Source organism: Somniosus microcephalus, chromosome 17 (genome assembly GCF_052327205.1).
Source record: "Somniosus microcephalus isolate GS21.2 chromosome 17, FLI_Smic_1.0, whole genome shotgun sequence".
In the NCBI taxonomy this organism is placed as follows: domain Eukaryota; kingdom Metazoa; phylum Chordata; class Chondrichthyes; order Squaliformes; family Somniosidae; genus Somniosus; species Somniosus microcephalus.
In genome coordinates, this window is record NC_141003.1 from 35,390,759 (window position 1) to 35,411,865 (window position 21,107).

Here is a 21,107-nt window from a genome sequence, read left to right on the forward strand (position 1 = left end):
CCGCGTGAACAATGATGGGTTAACTGTGCCTTTATTTAAATTCCTAGTTAAATCAGAACCCAGAGCTGTTTTCTTGACTTTCAGTTATGTTCAAATCAAAACAGATTTTGGTTTTACTGATTTTCTCTGAATTTATACAGGATTTTTATTGTCCGACTTTTCTCACTGATTTACTCCTGATTTCTGACACTAAGGGAACCTGAAAAACAAAACAGCTTTTTTATTTAATAATCCTTAAATTAATGTGGCAAATACAGTTCTATGGTTACTATAATCTCTAATTACCTATGCTAATTCCACATTGATACACATATAACCCCAAATCCCTCTGCTCTTCCACAGCACTAAGCCTCCTTCCATTCAGTTTAATTACAGCTATTACTTTTTTTTAACCAAAACATATCACTTCACACTTCTTGACATTAAATTCCATCTACCAATTTTTCACCGATTCCCCGATTTTATGGTGGCAGAGTCGATGAGGATAAATATTACACAGTGGTCACAATCACACTTTGTTACTGGCGACTTTGGCCACAGCAGTCTTCGTACATTAGATTCATGTTTAGCTGTTGTCTACTTGACCTTGGTTATGTGGGAATATATCTGTGTGTTGTCAATATTCAGACCCCTATTGCCCTGATTGAAGTGTGATTGACATTAGGGCATTTCAGTAGAAAACATGAACTCTCCAAGTACTGCCCTTTTGAAGTTGTACTCGTCTGTTTCTGGGTGGATCAGGCAACCATGTAGACACCATCTTGACTTTACCTACACCATTCCACTTTTTTTTGCTTTCTCCTCCCCTCTGCTTCTCCTGAGGACATGCTAATTGCTTGAGACTGTTCTAGTCATGAAGACATTGAGGCTGGGCCATTTCCATTATGTTGGACATTTGGAGGATTTGTTGGATTTTTTTTGACTTAATACTTTGTCGAGCTTTCGAAAACAAAATTGGGAGCAAAACTGACAGTGAATTAAAACCCAATGAATTCCAATTGGACAACTTCAGGTGCATCAGCTGAGTCAAGTAAGGGACAGTAAATAGTGTGACTTGTATTGGACATCTTTCTGATACTTGCTAGCCTAGTGGGAAGGCTGGTAGATGGTGATACTGTTGTCTGATCCAAGCAATGTATTGTTAAATGGTGATGGTTCTCAATTATTAACATTAGCATAGGTGAAAACACTTTAAGATTGTAAAGCAGTTGTAAAAATATCAGCGAAAAGATTGCATTTTAATGTTCTGTGAAGTGATGCAGTTTTTTCACATAGTACTTACATAAGAATGAATTGTCATATTGGGGTTGTTGGTGCAGTTGAATACACACTGGGAGTAAGACACTTTTGGAGCCCAGGATAATTTTGGCATCGCTGGTGTGAGACTTGATTCATGAGTATATCAAGGATCATGCCTATGTTGAAAGGGGTTTCTCAGGATTGGATCCTTACCATATGCAGGGTGTTTTCTTATTTATGTTAGCTTCGCCCATGTTGTAAATTGCTCCATTGTTACCTGCTTGGGAGATGTCTGAGTCATGTAGACTACTAGCATGCGCGGCAAACCGGAACTTCCGTTCCCTTAAAGGAAGGGGTTCAGAGGTCGAACGCGTACGCCAGAGAGGCAGCGCGTGCGCATGGAACTTACGTTTTCTTTGCAGGTTTCTCCGGGAGGGTAAGTCTCCAGGAGTTACACATGTAAAAAGCAGGCACAAGGCCTGCTTTTAACAAGGTAAGTGGTGAATTAATTAAAATTAAAACATTTTTTCCACAGGTTTATTATTTTTAAATACTTTAAAGAAAGGTAAGTTTATTTTTAGCCCTGTTAGACAATGTAATTAATATTTTCAAAAATGTAAATTATTGCTTAAAATAGTTATTTTATGTAATTTATAGTTATTTTAAAAATTTGATGTTTTTTAAAAATTTATTTGAAATTTTAGTGATGTTTTGGGGCTTATAGTATTTTTAGTTTTGACAGCTTTTCCTGTCAATTTTATGAATGGGCATTTCCCTGCATCATTGGCTCTCCATGGCCCACGTGATCCCAGGGAACGCACCAAACTAACTGCACCCCTGGGATACGTAAGCACTGCGCGCCGGCAATTGGAGGAGGCCCAGGATTGGAATCCCACGCGGGGCCACAGCTCAACGGCCGGCGTGCAAGGTAAGTGCAGGTCGGAGGCTTGCACCCACCGGAAGCCTCCGACCTGAATTTCTGGGCCATTAAATCAGTATGGATCAAAGAAAAGATTTTAAGAAATGTTGCACAAGGTCACATTTTTTCAACTTAATTCCCATATCACCATTATTTTATAGAATAAATTTGCCATATGATGACAAGGTGGTCAATGTTCGTAGCAATGGAATTAACATCAGGTTTTCAAACAAGAAGCATTCCGTATCCCTGATCTGGAACCGTAAAGATGCATTGACGGTGAGCTTATTTTTTTAAGTGTAGTATTCCTTTTTTTTTCTTTACTCTGCAAATGAAGTAAAGTAATGACAACACATTTATTTAATTTAACTTTCTTTAGTGAAAGGGTGATATGTGTTGTCTAGATGAGAAGTTTGTGCATGTTGGTGAAATCATGTTTCTCAAAAATGGCTCTGTGCATCATCAGAGAAGTTAGCAATTTATAAGTCAGTGTCATGGAGCTTTTAATGCTCTAAGTTACATTTGGAGAACTGATATTTCTTATATATGAGCACAAATAATGATAATATTATAGGACATAATATTTTATATATAAGCAAGATGTAATGGTGCAGAACTTCAGAAATAATGTCGAGCCTAATTTCACACATTTATACATTTGGTGACAAAACATGGTTTATCTATAACAAGAATATATGCTTCACACAATTCACTGCAGTTGATGCTGAGAGACTTGAAAACTATGGAGAGCTCATGGTGGAATGCCAGTGGGCAGCTCACAACTTTTCAGTGACATAATGGGGGCTTCTGCAACCCTGATATAGTAATTAATAGTTAAATCTATGTTTAAATTTCTGTATATGAAAGGCAATGATTATTCGATGAAATTGTCTAGAAGGGAGCTCCAGTGACGGAAAAAGTCAAGCATGAACCTTTCCCTCTGCAGTTGCAGCTTGTCTTCTTGGGATTAACATTGAGGCCTATTTTGACCAGTAACAATAACTATTTTAGAAACTGTTTGCTTTGCACGTCACTACACGTTTTGACTATAAAACCTGCTTTCTATAATCTTTTGATAAAGAACGTTCTCTATGAGCTGTCTTCTTAAAGAATGTGAGATTATAATGCAATAAAATATTTCAAATGAAGATGATGCAAATCTGGAATCAGAAAGACATCGGGCCGTAATTTGCGACCCCTACGGGCGCGTACGAGGTGTGTACACGCCCGTAAGGGCCGCACAAGTTCTCTCTCACTCAGCACTTCCTGAACTGAGGCACCTACCAGAAGCATGGGAGGCCTTTTTTTCCTTCCCCTCTTGGCATCAGAGGACCTCCAGCCCCATTCGCAAAATGACACATGCCACAACTGCAGAAGTTGCCATCAGAAATTTTATTTACAATAACCAACTGATGGCATTTTTAAAATAAACACATTTCACCCAAGTGACTTCCCTTGTGACTATTAGTGCTTTATTTTCCTCTTACGCGTGCTCCTACGTAGTGGTTCCCCTGTGGCTTTAGCAGATGTGGAGGCCCCTTGCTCACTTTCCTGCTGCTCCTGTCTCGACATCTTTGGCGGGCGTCCTCTGGGATGGCGAGCCTGTAAGGGCTCGCCAGCAGTCTGCTGCCCCTGCGGCTGTGCAGGGGTTGAGACCTCTATCTCCGTTGGGTGTGTACTCCGGCGGGGCTCTGACCGAGGGCTCTGCAGTGGCATGGAAGTGTGAGCGCTTGGAGAGGAGCTCCCACTTCTTTGAGGGCTGCCACCAACCTCCCTCTCATGGGTCAGGTCCCCCTTAGTGCCTGCAAGTGGCTTGAGAGCACCTTGCTGCACATCAGGGGGGCCATGGGGACCCGTATCTGCAATGGCAGTCCTACTCAGAAGGACTTCCATGAAGGTCTGGTTTCTCTGTTCAATAGATGCCCATCACTCCTCAAGAGATGTCATTCTATTTTGAACACTCAACATGTTTTCCATACCCTGGCAACTAACCTCCTCCATGGCCGTAGCCCTCCTCTACTCTACCATAGCCTGCCTTACCATGGAGGCAGCAATCATTTCCACATAGGTAGCCATCCTTTCCGTGTTGATGCGTTCATGCGCCAATGACTCCACAAAGGCTCTGCTCATGTTCACTATGGACTCCTCCATTCGCTCCACACTCGCAGCGACCCTAGAGACAAAACCTGCCAGACTCCTGCATCTGTGCCTGGAGTTCCATCACCTCTGATCTTACGGATGGACCCAGAGGCAGAGGGTCGACATGCAGCTGAGCCGAGCTGGCAGAGTCCTGCGCCTTCCGACGAGGACTCTCCACTGCTGTCCCTGTCTCCACAATCTGCTGATGCTCACTTGTGAGCTGTGATACACCAGGTGACAACTCTACTCTATGTCCCGAAGGTCCCACCGAGGTGCGAGTGTCTGCGTTGGTGCTGGGTGCACTGAATTCTGCTGACGCTGCGCCCTCAGAGGTTGCAGCTTCCTCTGAGGAGTCTGGCTGCTCAGCCTCTTCTTCCTGGCTAGGGGGGGACGGATGCTTGTGATGGTCCTGTGGGGGAGTAAAGGAAAGAGTCAGAGATGTGATGCAAAGGCTATATGCACATAGCTTTTTGCAGATGCTCATAAGTGCATCTGTTACAGCTTCACAATAATTATCAGCAACTCATGCAATGTCAAAGAGAGAGATGGGAAACATATCTGTCACCAGCTTGCTGTGTTGCACCCATCTGTCCTTCCCCCATGCGCAAATCATCCTCAATGCCCATAATTTCCAGGACGGCCTCCTCCCAGGGGCTCAGATGGGCTATTGAGGGTGGCCCTCCTCCTGTCGTGGCTCGCTCTCTTTTGTTGTGAGCTCTCTTTTCCTGCAATGAGGGAGACAAGTGGAGGTTGAGTGAGAATGAAAGAGTGAGTATAGTGATTGCACAGCATAGATACTTAGAAGGAGACAAAGACGAAGTGAGGTTGCAAGACCAAGGGCCTTCCCTGTGTGTTCTCAGTTGTGTCCAAAGCATCAGAGTGATAGGGAGTGTGAGGGCTGCATGGTGGAATAGTTATGTGAATGTCAAAGCGAGGAGCTGCTCTTGCCCTCCCGCTTGTCTTCTTTCCTGGAGTCCCCTCTGACACCAAATGGAGGAAGCTTGGAAGCCTGCAGAAGAAGCAAGACTTGCTGTGGACCTTAAATGCAGCAGCAATGATGACGTCATCGGAGGGGACTTTCAGTCATGAAAAACCCCCTTGCAGAGGCTTCCCACACGTTGGAAATCAATTGGCCAATTGAGTTAAAATTGCATCAATCTCCCACATCCATTTAGATTCATGTGGGAAACACGAAATTCGGATATCACAACAACAGCCCGCACCCGAGTTAAAATCGAGCCCATAGAATCCCCATAAGCATGAACAGGGATTCCCTTTAATTGGTTTGGCCGGCCCACGTGATTCCAGGGGGGCTTGTGAACCGCGTGCGCCCATGGGATAAGTGGGCCTCTACCCGCAGGTACCCAGAGAGGCCCAGGACTGCGAATCTCCATACCTCCCAGACCACCAGGTACGCGGGCATTTTATTTGCGGATTGGAGGCATTTCCCCGTGGGAAGCGTCCGACTGCAAATTCAGGGCCATTCTTTTATGAATAGTGTTTCATAAATGAAGTTCCAACTGTTACAGTTTTACACTTAGGCCTAGAATTTCGTCTCGGACGGTGTCGCAAAATGGGCGGCATCAGATTAAGTGCAACGGAGCTGAATATCAGGCGCTGCTTATAATGGGCGGCCGATCCGATATCATCCATTATACGCCACCACCTGAGACAAAGTTCTAGGCCTCGCAATTTGATGCTGCATTAATGTTCAAAACAATGGGAATAGGTTTTTATATGGTGGTGATTTTAGCATGGGGGCAGGGAGAAGGGGAGCAGGAATCTGAGGCAGGACCCACAATTGTGCCAGCATGTCTGCCCCAGCAGTAGCCACGGTGCAGCAATCTGCAGTCAGGCCTTCGCAGGCTCAAATACCCAGAAATCACCGGCCACAAGTTTCTCAAGAGTCCCAACATGAGCAACAGCAGCCTTCCATCAGCTCTGCTGAGATTACCTGAGGAGAATCTCATAGCAGAATTAGGAAATCTTCTTACAGGAAAGGAGCCATGGGTTGACACTCCAGACTCGACTGTTCCAATGCTCTCCTGGCCGTAAACTCCAGCTCATCTAAAATTCGACTGCCCGTGTCCAAACCTGCGCCAAGTCCCGCTCACCCATCACTCCTGTCCTCGCTGACCTACATTGGCTCCTGGTTCCCCAACACCTCCAATTGATAATTCCCATCCTCGTGTTTAAGTCCCTTCGTGGCGTTGCCCCTCCCTATCTCTGTAACCTCCTCTAGTGCTACAACTGCCCTCCCTCGCCCTTCCAGAATTCTCTGTTCCTCCAAACCTGGTCTTTTTTGCATCTCCGACTTCTGCCTTCAGCCACCTAGGCCCCACAATGTAATTTCCTGCCTAAGCTCCTATGCTCCTCCATCTCTCTCTCCTTTAATACCATTCTTGTATAGGAATAGAGGCTTGTACATCCAAATTTGCAGATGACACTAAAAGTTAGGAGGCACAGTAAGTTGTGTAGATGGGAACAGAAAGTTTCATACGGACTAAGTGAGTGGGCAAAATTATGGCAGTTGGATTTCAATGTGAGGAAGTGATCCATTAGGATCCGAGAAAGACAAATCAGAATATTTTCTTAATTGTGAGAGATTAGGAGCTATAGAGAAGCAAAGGGACGCAGGTAACTATGTACACAAACCATTAATAGCAAGTGCACAGGTACCAAAAGTAAACAAAAAGGCTAATGGAATGTTGCCATTTATCCCAAGGGATTTGGAATATAACAGCGAGGAAGTGATGCTTCAGTTGTACAAAGGCTTGGTCAGACTCCATCTGGAATACTGTCTTCAGATTTGGGCTCCAAACAACAACAACTTGCATTTATTGGCCTTGGAGGGAAACCAGTGCAGGTTCACCAGAATGATACCAGGGCCTAAAGGTTTAAATTATTAGGACAGGTTGCATAGACTTGGTTTATATTCCCTTGAGTTTAGATGATTGAGGAATGATCTAATCGAGGTCTTTAAAATGATAGCGATAAACTCTTTCCTCTGGTACAAGAATCCAGAACAAGGGGCATAATGTTAAAATCAGAACTTGGCTATTTAGGACTGGAATCAGGAAGCACTTTTTCTCACAAAGGGTAGTGGAAATCTGGAACCCTCTTCTCCAAATGCTGTGGATTCTGGGTCAATTTAAATTTTCAAGACTGAGATCGAGAGATTTTTGTTAGGTAAGGTTATCAAGGGTTATGGAGCAAAGGCAGATAAATGGAGTTGAGGTTCAGATCATCCATGACGTAATTGAATGGCAGAAGAAGCTTGAAGGCTAAATGGCCCACTCCTGGTCCCATGTTCCTAATTCTTTGGTCACTCCTTGCAAAATCTCCTTTTCTTCAGCATCCATTTATTTTGGATTATAGCTCTGTGAAGTGTCTTGGGCTGTTTTTCTATGTTAAAGGTGTTATATAAATGCAAGTTGTTGTTATCTCATTGCTGTCTGTCCAGTATTTTCGATTCTATAACTAGCCTGTGAAGCCCAGTGCCTACTCATTCAAACCATTGGCCCAGAAATTCGGGTCGGAGGCTTCCCGCGGGTGCAAGCCTCCGACCTGCACTTACCTTGCGCGCCGGCCATTGGTATTCCGATCCTGGGCCTCCTCCAACTGCCGGCGCGCAGTGCTTGCGTATCCGAGGGGCGCAGTTAGTTCGAAGCGTCCCCTGGGATCACGTGGGCCATGGAGAGCCAATGGTAGCAGGGAATGCTTCATTGATAAATTTGACAGTAAGAGCTGTCAAACCTATAAATACTATAAGCCCCAAAACATAAATAAAACTTCAAATAATTTTTTTAAAAAACATCACATTTTTAAAATAACTATAAATTACATGAAATAACAATTTTAAACAATAATTTAAATTTTTGAAAAAATTAATGACATTTTCTAACGGGGCTAAAAATAAACTTACCTTTCTTTAAAGCATTTAAAAATAATAAACCTGTGGAAAAAATGTTTTAATTTTAATTAATTCACCACTTACCTTCTTAAAAGCAGGCCTTGCGCACTGGGTACTCACGCGTGGGGACCCGAATTTCTGGGCCATTGTTATTTGTGCTTCACCAGGCCTCGGACATTTCCATTTTTACTGATGACTATTCTGTGATGTCTCTGAGAAATACTTCTGAAATAATTTGATACAATTTTATGAGTTTGTCCTAAATAATTCATACTTCCTATTCAGACAATGTTTTGTGTGGAGAACTGTGTAAATGGTCAAGAAAGAACAAATTTAATTTTAGATTAATTATTGGTGATGTGGTTTGAGGGTGCTACTGTTACCATAAGATTTAAAATGACCAAACCATGAAAATGATTATGTAAATACTTTAAATATTGCATCCATTTTGTTTTTAAGCTAAAACTTCACCCTAAATACAGTGGAAATGTTTGGGGACTTTGTGGAAACATTGAAAAGAACGAGAAATTTACAAAAGGTAAGAATAAACACTCCGTTTTTAAGTGAACATGTCTTTTCCTGTTGCGTTTAACTATTTTTCATGTCTGAGGTGCACAACATGTAATTTTTCATGGTAATGGAAATCGTGGTTAATAAACTTGCTGAATGGGCATTTAATTGGCAAATGAAATTCAACACAGTTAAATGTGAGGTATTACATTTTGGTAAGAAAAATAGGGAAAAAGAAAAAAAGAGAGACTTGCATTCATATAGCGCCTTTCATGTCCACTGGATGTCTCAAAGCGCTTTACAGCCAATGAAGTACTTTTGAAGTGGTGTCACTGTTGTAATGTGGGAAACATGGCAGCCAATTTGTGCACAGCAAGGTCCCACAAACAGCAATGTGACAATGACCAAATAATCTGTTTTTATTATGTTGGTTGAGGGATAAATATTGGCCAGGACACCAGGGATAACTCCCCAGCTCTTCTTCAAATTAGTGCCAGAGGATCTTTTATGTCCGCCTGAGAGAGCAGACGGGGCCTCGGTTTAACGACTCATCCGAAAGACGACACCTCCAACAGTGCAGCACAAACCACAGGAAGGTCACACATTACTTGGAAAATGTGTTGTGTGACTTTTTACATTGGGAAATAAGAATCTAAATGGGGTAGAGGAACAAAGGGATCTAGGAGTACAAATCACTAAAAGTATCGACACAGGTTAACAAGGCCATAAGAAAAGCAAACCAAGCACTAGGGTTTATTTCTAGAGGGATAGAATTGAAAAGTAGTGAAGTTATGCTAAACCTGTATTGAACCTTGGTTAGGCCACACTTGGAGTATTGTGTGCAGTTCTGGTCGCCATATTATAAAAAGGATGTAGAGGCACTGGAGAGGGTGATGAGAAGATTTACAAGGATGATACCCGAAATGCAAGGGTATACATATCAGGAAAAGATGAACAGGTTGGGTCTCTTTTCTCTTGCAAAAAGAAGGCTGAGGGGTGACCTAATCGAGGTCTTTAAAATTATGAAAGGTTTTAACAGAGTGGATACAGAGAGAATATTTCTACGTGTGGGGAAGAGCATAACTAGAGGCCATCAATATAAGATAGTCCCCAAGAAATCAAATAGGGAATTCAGAAGAAACTTCTTTACCCAGAGAGCGGTGAGAATGTGGAACTCGCTACCACAGGGACTGGTTGAAGTGAATAGTATAGACGCATTTAAGGAGAGATTAGATAGACATATGAGGGAGATGGGAATAGAGGGCTATACTGGTAGGGTTAGATGAGGAAAGATGGGAGGAGGCTCGAGTGGAGCATAAACACCGGCATAGACTGGTTGGGCCGAATGGCCTGTTTCTGTGCTGTATCTCCTATGTAAATAAAATCCAAACTGTGTTGTCTTTGGATTGACTTTGAACTATTTTCCCTTCTAGGCTTGCTTTGTGTTTCAGCACAGTATTTAGATTTCCTTAATCCACATTGCAATTCCATGATGAGAATTGGTGAATTAAAGGATAAAACAACTAAGTAGAAATAGGCGGTCTTAGTGATAGAGAAGATATGGGGTTAGAAGTTCAGCTAGGGGTGGAATAGGATGCTGTGGTTGCTAACAGTCTGTTTCAACCTGAGACAGTGCCAGGGAAAGGGGCGGGGGTGGTGGGTGGGGTGGGGGGGTGCTGGAATTTGCGGCAGTGGTACGGAGTTTATGGCAGGAACTGAAAATGATGGCTTCAGTTTCCCCCCAATGTTGAACTAGAGGAAATTGAGGCTCATTTCAGACAAGTAGTCTGACAGCACAGAGGCACTGGAGAGGGTGCAAAAAGGATTTACAAGGATGTTAGCAGAGCTGAGAGGTTATACCTATCGGGAAAGATTGAACAGGCTGCGGCTCTTTACTCTAGAAAAGAGAAGGTTGAGGGGTGACTTAATTAGAGGTCATTAAGATTATGAAAGGGTTTAATAGGGTAGATGTAGAGAACATGTTTCCACTTGTGGGGGAGACCAAAAGTAGGGACCATAATTATAAAACAGTCACTAATAAATCCAGTAGGGAATTCAGGAGAAACTTCTTTACCCAGGGAGTGGTTAGAATGTGGAACTCGCTACAAGGAGCAGTTGAGGTGAATACCATAGATGCCTTTAAGGAGAAGCTAGATAAACACAGAAAGGAATAAAAGGTTATGCTGATAGGATTAGATGAAGAGTGGTGGGAGGAGGCTAGTGCAGAGCATAAACACCGGCATGGACCAGTTGGGCTGAATGGCCTGTTTCTGTGCTGTACATTCTATGTAATTCTATATAACTCAGTGACTGTTTCCCTGCTGATTCATAGATTGAGAAAGCAGGTTTCTTCCAACATGCAAAGTACTTGTGCCTGGGTCATATCACATAATTCCTTGGCTGTTGGCAGATGGGTGGCAGGTTCCTGCAGTGCCAGTGCACCTGTCTCTGCTCTCTCTATAGGAATCCCTCTTCCTCCTCCAAATCCACACAGCCATTAGCAAGCTCAATGGAATGCCCACAGTTGGCATTGCTTGCTGCTGCAAGGGTGAATTGCTGACAGTAGGAATATAGCTGTGGGAGATGGGCACCAAAGGAATACTGAATAAAAGAAAAGGACAGCAAGCAGCAGGGGGAAACACACTAGTTCTGATGCACAAAGTTCTGATTGTCAACAGCAGTCAGAAAGCAAGTTTGAAAAATATGGTAACCTAGCTTTACGTGGTGGAGTTCTTCGAGGAGCAGCTTGCAGGCCGTCCAGCACCCATTGTAAATTGGCCCTCAGCGAATCAACAGTTGTGCAGCAAAGCAGCATGCAGAATTCATCATGGGACCAATTAAAATGCAGTTGTATAATTCTGTGGGGCTAATGATAGAAATGCAAAGTGCGCTGAAGCCTACTTACCCAATTCCATGGGCTTCTTACACAGTCATCGTGCAATCGGCCCTTTAATGACTTGCTTATTTAATGAAATTAGTTGGAAGATAATACTCGACATAATGGACTGGCTGATACTTGCGCAATCCCAGGGTTAGTCCTTCTCCATTCTTCAGCAGTGCACTCTGTTTTATAGCTACCCTTCCCTTTTAATTCAGTTTCTCTGAATGTGGATATTAGTTAGGAGAGATAACTATTTTAACTTCCCTTCCTCTCCCGCTCTCCCCTCCCCCCCACCCCCAAAAAGGGGAAATAACAAATCTGTGCCAATCCAATGAGACATTATTCTGTTAACTGAGCCATAGGAGCATAATAAAGAAAGGTAAGGAAATTACCACAACTTACAGGCCCGGATTTTGCAGTCAGCAGCGAAGGAATGGCACTTACCACTCATTGTGCTTACAGCTGCCCACAGACTTTTCATGGGCCTTTGAGCAGCAACTTTCTGCCATTGGGTGTCTGATCCAGTGCGACGCCCTCTACAGGAGATCTGGGATCTGTGTGAGTAGGGAAAACAATAGCGTGGCTCTTCAACCAATCAGATTGAAGAATCCTCACTGAGACACGCAGAGTCTGAACCAGGAAGTATAAATTAGAATATTTAATTCATTGTAAAATCATATACAGAAAGATAAATAAAGAGAGGGAAAGAAAGATGGGTTTATGAGAGAGAATGCACAGGGCCTAACTTTTTCTGGCATGTTTAGTGGGTAACTAGTGGGTAAGTACAGCAACTTCACGCCCTTACATGGATTTCAATGCCGAGTCTATCGGCGAGGTACTGGTGTAGCAAAGCTTGTGGAGGAGCAGGCAAATCGGACAGCCGCTTCCGGATTTCCATGTTTAACTGCGCATGTGCAGACTGGAAGTTGCTCTCCGATTTACTCCATTATAACTTTGAACGCTGTTCGCCTCAACATTATTCTTAACACAAAATCCGGGCCATCGAGTTTGGTGAAAATGGCATTTGTGCACATGAACCAGTGAGATAATGGCCAGAACTTCGGGTCCCCACGGATGAGTACACGCTGGGTACTCACCCGTAGGGCCAATGAAAGTGCTGGATTCGTGCATGCACTGCGCATGCATGGGAAACCGGAACTTCCGTTCCCTTAAAGGAAGGGGTTCACAGGTCGAACTCGTGCGCCGGAGAGGCAGCGCGTTCGCCTGGAACTTCCGTTTTTTTTGCAGGTTTCTCCGGGGGGGGGTAAGTCTCCAGGATCTACGCTTACAAAAAGCAGTCGCAAGGCCTGCTTTTAACAAGGTAAGTGGTGAATTAAGTAAAATTATAACATTTTTTCCACAGCTTTATTATTTTTAAATACTTTAAAGAAAGGTAAGTTTATTTTTAGCCCTGTTAGAAAGTGTAATTAATTTTTTCAAAAATTTAAATTATTGTTTAAAATAGTTATTTTATGTAATTTATAGTTATTTTAAAAATGTGATTTAAAAAAAAAAATTATTTGAAGTTTTAGTGATGTTTTGGGGCTGTCAAATCTATGAATAAAGATTCCCTGCTACCATTGGCTCTCCATGGCCCACGTGATCCCAGGGGACGCTTCGAACTAACTGCGCCCCTGGGATACGCAAGCACTGCGCGCCAGCAGTTGGAGGAGGCCCCTGATCGAAATCCCACGCAGGCCCACAGCACAACAGCCGGCGCGCTAGGTAAGTGCAGGTCAGAGGCTTGCACCCGCGGGAAGCCTCCAACCCGAATTTCTGGGCCCTTAGCCGAGTTTTGCTGCAAAGTGACTTTGCAGCTTGAGCACTTTCAAAAGTTCTGCGCGTAGTTCGCTATCATTACCTTGAACTTTAGCTGTATTTTTCTATTCAAACAATCCAAGCTCACTGAAGGATTTGCTGCACACATGGTATTAACCAAATTACTAAACCATGGAGTGTCACTTTCTCTCTCTGTTCTAGTGAGTGACGTCTCGCTCCGTGACTACTCTGTTACATCCGGTTCCTGTCCTATCAAAGTATCTGAAGTCAAAAATTGTGTGACAGCCTGGGTAAGTTACTTATTTCCAGAGAGGACCTTATTACTGTAATTACAATCCAATGTTGTACAACTTTAACCTGACTTGGGCTCCAGTAATAAATATCTCTAAATTGGGTATGATGATGGTGCAGAACATTGAGCAGTTAAATAATAAACAAACAAATAACTTCCTGCAGTTGGGATAATGAGATCAGTACTTATTTCTGTTATAAGAACATATAAAAAATAGGAGCAGGAGGAAACCATACCCCCTCGAGCCTGCTCCATTTAATAAGATCATGGCTGAACTTCTTCATCAACTCCACTTTCCCACCCTATCCCTATATCCCTTGATTCCATTAGTGCCCAAGATTCCATCGATATCAGTCTTGAATATACTCTCTGGGGTAAAGAATTCCAAAGATTCAACAACCTCTAAGAAATGCCTCATCTCAGTCCTAAATGGCCGACCCCTTATCCTTAGACTGACACCTAGTTCTAGACTCTCCAGCCAGGAGAAACAGTCTCTCAGCATCTACCCTGTCAAGCCCTCTAAGAATTTTATACAATTCAAGGAGATCACTTTTCATTCTTCTGAACTCCAGAGAATATAGGCCCATTCTACTCCCTCTCTCCTCACAGGACAGCCCTCTCATCCCAGGAATCAATCTAGTGAACCATTGTTGGACTCCCTCTATGGCAAGTATATCCTTCCTTAGGTAAGGAGACCAAAACTGTACACAGTACTCCAGGTCTGGTCCAGCCAAAGCCCTATGTAATTGCAGCAAGACTTCCTTACTCTTATACTCCAACCCCCTTGTAATAAAGGCTGATTTTATTTTATAGCATAATACTTCTTGCAGTTAATTGTTGTTCAACCATGTGAATCTGCTGACCACAGTCTGTTTTTAATTCTGCATTTCAGTTAATGTGTTCTAATCTAAACTAGACAATTAGTTTACACAGATACAACTCCATTTATGATCCAAGTACCTACATCACAGGGGCACACCATCAAATAAGTGATTAGTTCACACAGTTAAAGTGGCCAGTGTTATAGAGGTCAGTTTCAGTTGAAAAGTTCAATATCTAATTGAAAATTCAATGAACTGCATCTAAGGCAGGCGCGGCGAACAGACTCCAAATTCGGCAGGTTTGCAGTTCTGGCTATCTCATTAGGGGAGGCTGGTCACTTCACCACAGGCAGGAAAGGAAATTTAACTTTTCTCTTCTCACTTAGCAGATCTCAGAGAATCAAATTAGAATGTGCTTCATTGACCCACTCAACCATACACGTCATTTTAACATTCCTGACAAATTCAGCGAATGTTTCTGGTTGTTGGGAAATAGATGGATAGATTTCCAACTTGCTATCTGGCATAAAACTGGCATTGCAGATTGATCGCCCATTATAGGAACCGCATGGAAATTAAAATTGGGCAATATCTCTCATGGGCAGCTGATCCATAATGTCGCTTTTACGTCGCGGTGGCAAGCTGAAAATCGACCCCCAAAGTTTCTGCCACCACTCGTTGTTTCTGATTTGTGACCACCCTGAAAGTTTAATTGGGAAATGTTAAAGTTGTGTTCTGTGCAGTGCTGCTTCTATAAACAGTCAGCCTCCTGGATCTAACAATAAATAAGTGATTTTAAATCCTAACTAAATATACATGCCTCCCTTTGGAAAACTGGGAATCACTTGCTAAATATAATTGTTTAAAAACTGATGCAAAAACATTTGAGTTTAATTAGTGACATTCTGTTGTAGTAGATTTCATAGCTTGAAGACTCTGCAGTAGGTCTGTGTTTTATATAATTTTCACTTGTGTTTATTTTCATCAGAGCTGTACCGAGACCTTCTCAATGCATTTTACATCCTGTGCTGACTTTCAATCCTATGTCACCATATGCCAAAAGGATGTCTGTGCTTCTCCAAATAAACATCAGGCCAAATGTTTCAGTTTAACAGAAATTGCAAACCTGTGCCCATCACCAACATCTCGGAAGAATTGGAGGGACACGTCAGGATGTGGTATGTTTTGCTGCATATCTAGAAAATAAAACAAATAAACAGTTGAAGGTTAAAACTCCTAAATATTTTCACTCTTAACTAGAACAATGATATTTGTGCATTTGCACTTATTATAACTCAAAATGTGAAATGCATGAATTTTCCTTTCTAGAAAAGCCTGTTTGTCCTGAGAATCAGATTTACATGGATTGTGGTCAAGCAAATATTCCAACATGTACTGATCCAAATCCCCAACAACCGAAAGATGCTTGTGTAAATACTTGTGAATGTCCAAAAGGTAACAATATTATTTTGACTGAGACAGATTCATTATGTTGTTTTTAATATATTAAGCCAGCCTCCTGTGATGTTGCATATGGGTAGTCGAGACCAATTAGAATTCTTCCGGTCTAGCAGGTTTGAAGGGTGGGGGATAATGGTACCAATTTGGGGGAGTGGATGGAGGATGTGTGAGGAGAGGGAAAGGGGCGCGGGGAGGGGGAAAGGGAATAAGGAATGAGGCATGCAACAACCAGCCATCAAGGGAGAAGAAATAGGACCAAGAGGTTGAAGGGTCTATGGATGGGAAATGCAGTCAGGGAGGGGGTTAGTGTAAAAGTAGAAAGGAAGTAGGGTAGCGGTAACCTGTAAGGGGGAACTGAGTCAGTGGGGATTTGTGGGTGGTACTGTATTGTCAGCCAATGGGGGAAAGGGGATTACATCTTGTTCATCAGAGGGGGAAGTGGTGCCCATTGTTTGGTAAGTGTGGGGGGAGGGTTTGTGCCAAAATCTTTCTCTGTGTTAGGATGTGGTGGACAGGCTGATCACAGCTGAAATGTCGCTCTATGTGGGGTGAGGGGTGTTGAAAGCCAAAGTCTCACTTGGAATGGGGGTAAGATTCAGGATCTCAGTCTCACAGGGGTTGAGGACAAAACTCATCATTGCTGGGGTGGGGTGGGGGAAATGATTGATTGCCGATAACTTTATCAGTAGCGGGGCTTTAGTTTGCTCTGGTTGGCAGTCTGGAGGCACATGATTGCAGCAGGTGAAACTTCCATTTTATTATTTTTCCTCTATGTGAGGGACTGCATGTAACTTTCTTTTGGACTTCTGCACAATAGTATGGCCGACACCAGCAAATTGTCTCTTTCCACTCCACTGGGCTATGTCTTGGTGCTTGAACTTTGAGGATGACCTTGCCAATCGTTGTCTTGTAGATGAAATAAAATTAGGGAACACTATCAGAGACTCGATGGAGAATAAAAGAAAATACTCCGATAAAACATAAATTTCCCACAAGATGCAATTTGTATAATTGCTGTCATAGGTAAAGAAAACTAGGTATAACAGAAGCATCTCATGGCTGCTCTTTAATGTGCAGGGCCTGGATGTGTCAGAGTGTTAGTCAACCTGGCAGAAATAAATGGGTAGGAATTAGTCCGGGCCCGTCCAGACCCGGTGTATGAAAACAATACGTGGTGGAAGCAAGAGTCCCGAGGATTGATGGAAATCGGTCCTTGGGTCTCATCTCAATAATTGAGGTGAGATGCTGGCGCTGGTCACCCTGGGATGCCTTAACGTTGGGCCCCACAGATTTGGCAGTGTGGCCAACGCCTGCACAGATTGGTGCAGGCCGACCCACTGCTAGATCGCTATGCTTTGTGGACACTTTGGCCTAGAAATTCAGTATTGCCCTGTTTGGGGCGCCAGCCTCGCCAGGGCACTAAAAGTAGCGCCCCGGAAGCATTCGCGGCCGCCCACCAGAAATTCAGTGGTAGCGTCCCAAAGGGAAGCGCGGCGCTACTGGAGGCGCCCCGCATCCCTCTTGGGGCGCTGCGACTGAATATCGTGGCGCAACGTGCCGCAGCGCCACATGCTGCGGCACATCGCGCTGCGGTACTGCAGGCCTTCCTCCCCTACTTAAAGGGGAGGGGCCTTGTTCAGCGCAATCTGGGGCCCAGCTGGGCCCCTGAGGCTCACGAGTGCCGGCAAAAGAGCCCGGCACCGAGGGGAAGTGCCGGACTCTTGGAACGCAGCCGGCACTCCGCGGTGGGGGGGGGTTCAGGAGGCCGGGGACGGCAGTGCAGAGAGGTGCTGGCAGGCAGCCAGCAACAAAAATGGCCGCCCCGCACCTCTCCTTTAATTTGCGCCTCCACCACCGCAGGTAGGCCCCCCTGAACCGGTCGCACATAGCGTCCGGTGGTAAAGCAGGGGGCGCTTCCAAATATCGTGGCCAGGGCGCTGCGCACACCGATTATGTCATCGGTAGCGGTGCAGCGCTAACAGCTAGCGCCACCACTAGCGTCCCGCTGAATTTAGCGGGAGACATGGCCAGTGGCTTGCGACCCACTTAGTGCCCTCTTAATGCGTTAACGGGTGGCACAGCCAACTGAATTTCTCCCCCTTTATGCCTAAAAAACGAGCGCATAACAATTTCTACCCCATTGAAATTTTAGTAAAATAATAATGGGAGCTCCTCTCATTGGGTGATCTTGTCTGTGCTCATGAAGCTAATTCCTAATTCCGTTCACCTTTCCAAAGAATCAAACACATTAGCACTAGCTCCAGAAATTTTTGCGAGGTTATCACAACCAGAATTCACATTGAAATAGCAAATTAGTTCACACCACCCGGACTACCAGCAGTAAATAGAAATCTAACTTTCGAGTTTAAGTGTGCAATTGCTTTGAATCCTGATGGTTATGGGAACTGCAGGACCAAACAGTTCAATCCTAATTTTCCGAGTAGATTTATTTGTATGAATGCCTACTTTATTTCCTCAAATTTTTATGGCAAAATATAGAAGCCATTCAGTAGGATTGGGGATCTATAATATAGATTAAAGGGCAAGTGCAAGTGGTAATGGCCCCTTGTATTGCAGCACAGCATGTCCACTAATACCAAGTTGTAAATGGTTTGAAACATTCAATAAAGTCATTTAGCGATCGAATGAGAATATTAGATTATTGTCTCCAATCTGCGAGAACAACATTTTAGGGGAAAAAAACTCAAATTTAATATTGCTATGTTAAAATCAAACCAGTGGACTCCAATGATTGCCTGTTCTAACACGACTAATAATTTGTGGCAATATGCAGCACACTTTTCACTCTCCCTACATTGACCATGAAACTATCGGATTGTTGTAAAAACCCATCTTGTTCACTAGTGTCCTTTAGGGAAGGAAATCTGCTGTCCTTACCTGGTCTGGCCTATATATGACTCCAGACCCACAGCAATGTGGTTAACTCTTAACTGTCCTATGAAATGGCCAACAAGCGACTCAGTTGTAACAAACCGCTACAGAAAACAATAATAAGAATAAAACCGGACGGATCACCCGGCATCGACCTCGCACTGACTTCGGACACGACAATGGCACACCCAGTCTAGTTGACCCTGCAAGGTCCTCCTCACTAACTCGGGATTTGTGTCAAAATTGGGAGCGCTGTCACACAAACTAGTCAAGCAACAGCCTGACATAGTCATACTCACAGAATCATACCTTTCAGCCAATGTCCCAGACTCCTCAATCTTCATCCCTGGGTATGTCCTGTCACTGGCGGGACAGACGCAACACAGGTTGCGTACAGTGGTATAAAGTCGGGAGGGAGTGACCCTGGGAGTCTTCAGCATTGACTCCCGACCCCATGAAATCTCATAGCTTCAGGTCAAACATGGGCAAGGAAACCTCCTGCTAATTATCACCTACCGCCCTTCGTCAGTTGATGATTCAGTACTCCTCCATGTTGAACACCACTTGGAAGAAGCACTGAGGGTTGCAAGGGCACAGAATCTACTCTGGGTAGGGGACTTCAATGTCCATCACCAAGAGTGGCTCGGTAGCCCCACTACTGACCGAGCTGGCAGAGTCCTGAAGGACATAGGGGTCTACAATAGTCCATTACTCATCACCATCCTAGCTAAGTAACAACTTACCTTCTATAACTGGAAATGTCCTTCATCAGATAAGTCTGAAAATCCCAGCCTAAACCCAACACCAAAATCCCAGTTCTAGGCAAGAGACTGTACCAGAACAAGAATATCACTATCAGTGCTACAATTATAAATGAAATCATTGAACTTTGCCTTGGTTATCAATCAATGTACATATAGATTTATTCTATTCTACTTCAGGCACTGTTCTTGATAACATAAGACACACCAACAAATGCATCGAAAAATCAAAATGTCCTTGTGAATACAGTGGAAAGATTTATGAAGTTGGAGAGAGCAGACAGACTTCCTGCCAGACATGGTAATGGCTCCTAATTCAGTTCACACTGGAACATTCATCAACTGTGTTGTCAAATATTTCACTAAAAACATTGGTCTCTTCTTTTTTAGTGTTTGTAACAGTGGACTATGGGAGTGCTCTCATCGTAGCTGTGCCAGAAGTTGCAAAATAGAAGAAGGAACACATGTTACAACATTTGATGGGAAATATTATAATTTGAGAGGAGATTGCTCATACTACGCAGTTCTTGTATGTGAGATTTTTTGCTACGTTTGTGGTAGACAGTTTCTATGATATCCATCCTTGTTTGGCAGGATTTTAAACTTTATATTTTAAAGTCCAATTTTTTTAAACCCCACAGGGAGGAAATTGGTCAGTAAAGGTTGAGATGCATTTATGTCAAAAGGCAGTGAAACAGATATGCTTACAACGTGTTATATATTCTCAGGATGAGGTAAGAATTTATGTTTTTTTTAGTGCTGTATATTACTCGTTTGAATGACCCTAGAAAACTTAATCTATTTCCTTACAGATCACATATGAATTCAATAACAATGGTGATGTTCATTCTGGTGGAGAAGAAATTACACTTCCTCTAAAACAGGGTAAAAACAAAATTGAAGAAAATTAAGTTCTCTTCTTAAACAAAAAACTAACATTGTTCAATCGTAAATTAAACTAGAGTTTTTTATTGCACAGATGGAATAACAATATTTCAACAGTCTTCACACTTCATTCAATTTGCAACAACAGTTGGGCTGACAATGCAAGTGCAGATATCTCCCACTATGCAGCTTTACATTTCACTGCTGGAAGATAAAAAAGGAAGTGTAAAAGGTATGGCTAAATAATTACTTGGCTGCAGACAACATTTAAACTCATTAACTGTATACCCCACAATAGCAGTTTCAAGGTAAGTTATTGTGACAAAAATTGAGTGATTTTGTCCACAGGTCTTTATGTATTATATTAAATAGTTAAAGAAACCCTTCTGCTGCTGCATTCTAAGACCTTGGCTTTGTCTCTCTGACCCTGCCTGAAGCACATCAACAAAAGCCAGTCAAGCTGTTGGTTGATAACAGACATACTGACTGAGGAAAAGCAATGGCCCAAATGCAAGAAACACTTAACATATGTTACTGGGCAATTAATCAATGTCACAATCTATTCAGGACAACCTTAGCTTAGACATCCTTGCTCCGCTTAAGGTCATCGCCATT

The 21,107-nt window shown here is 43.2% G+C and overlaps 1 protein-coding gene across 1 annotated transcript in view; it reads left to right on the forward strand.

Annotated features, from left to right (window-relative positions):
• Nucleotides 1-21,107, forward strand: part of LOC147105634 (uncharacterized) — a 163,904-nt gene that overhangs the window by 15,419 nt on the left and 127,378 nt on the right. The window contains exons 5-15 of the mRNA XM_086010181.1: nucleotides 2,320-2,437; nucleotides 8,670-8,748; nucleotides 13,582-13,637; nucleotides 14,503-14,543; nucleotides 15,484-15,671; nucleotides 15,823-15,948; nucleotides 19,788-19,908; nucleotides 19,998-20,136; nucleotides 20,249-20,341; nucleotides 20,420-20,492; nucleotides 20,587-20,724. Coding sequence (XP_085866307.1) covers nucleotides 2,320-2,437; nucleotides 8,670-8,748; nucleotides 13,582-13,637; nucleotides 14,503-14,543; nucleotides 15,484-15,671; nucleotides 15,823-15,948; nucleotides 19,788-19,908; nucleotides 19,998-20,136; nucleotides 20,249-20,341; nucleotides 20,420-20,492; nucleotides 20,587-20,724 — 1,172 coding nt within the window. The remainder of the gene's footprint in view (nucleotides 1-2,319; nucleotides 2,438-8,669; nucleotides 8,749-13,581; nucleotides 13,638-14,502; nucleotides 14,544-15,483; nucleotides 15,672-15,822; nucleotides 15,949-19,787; nucleotides 19,909-19,997; nucleotides 20,137-20,248; nucleotides 20,342-20,419; nucleotides 20,493-20,586; nucleotides 20,725-21,107) is intronic.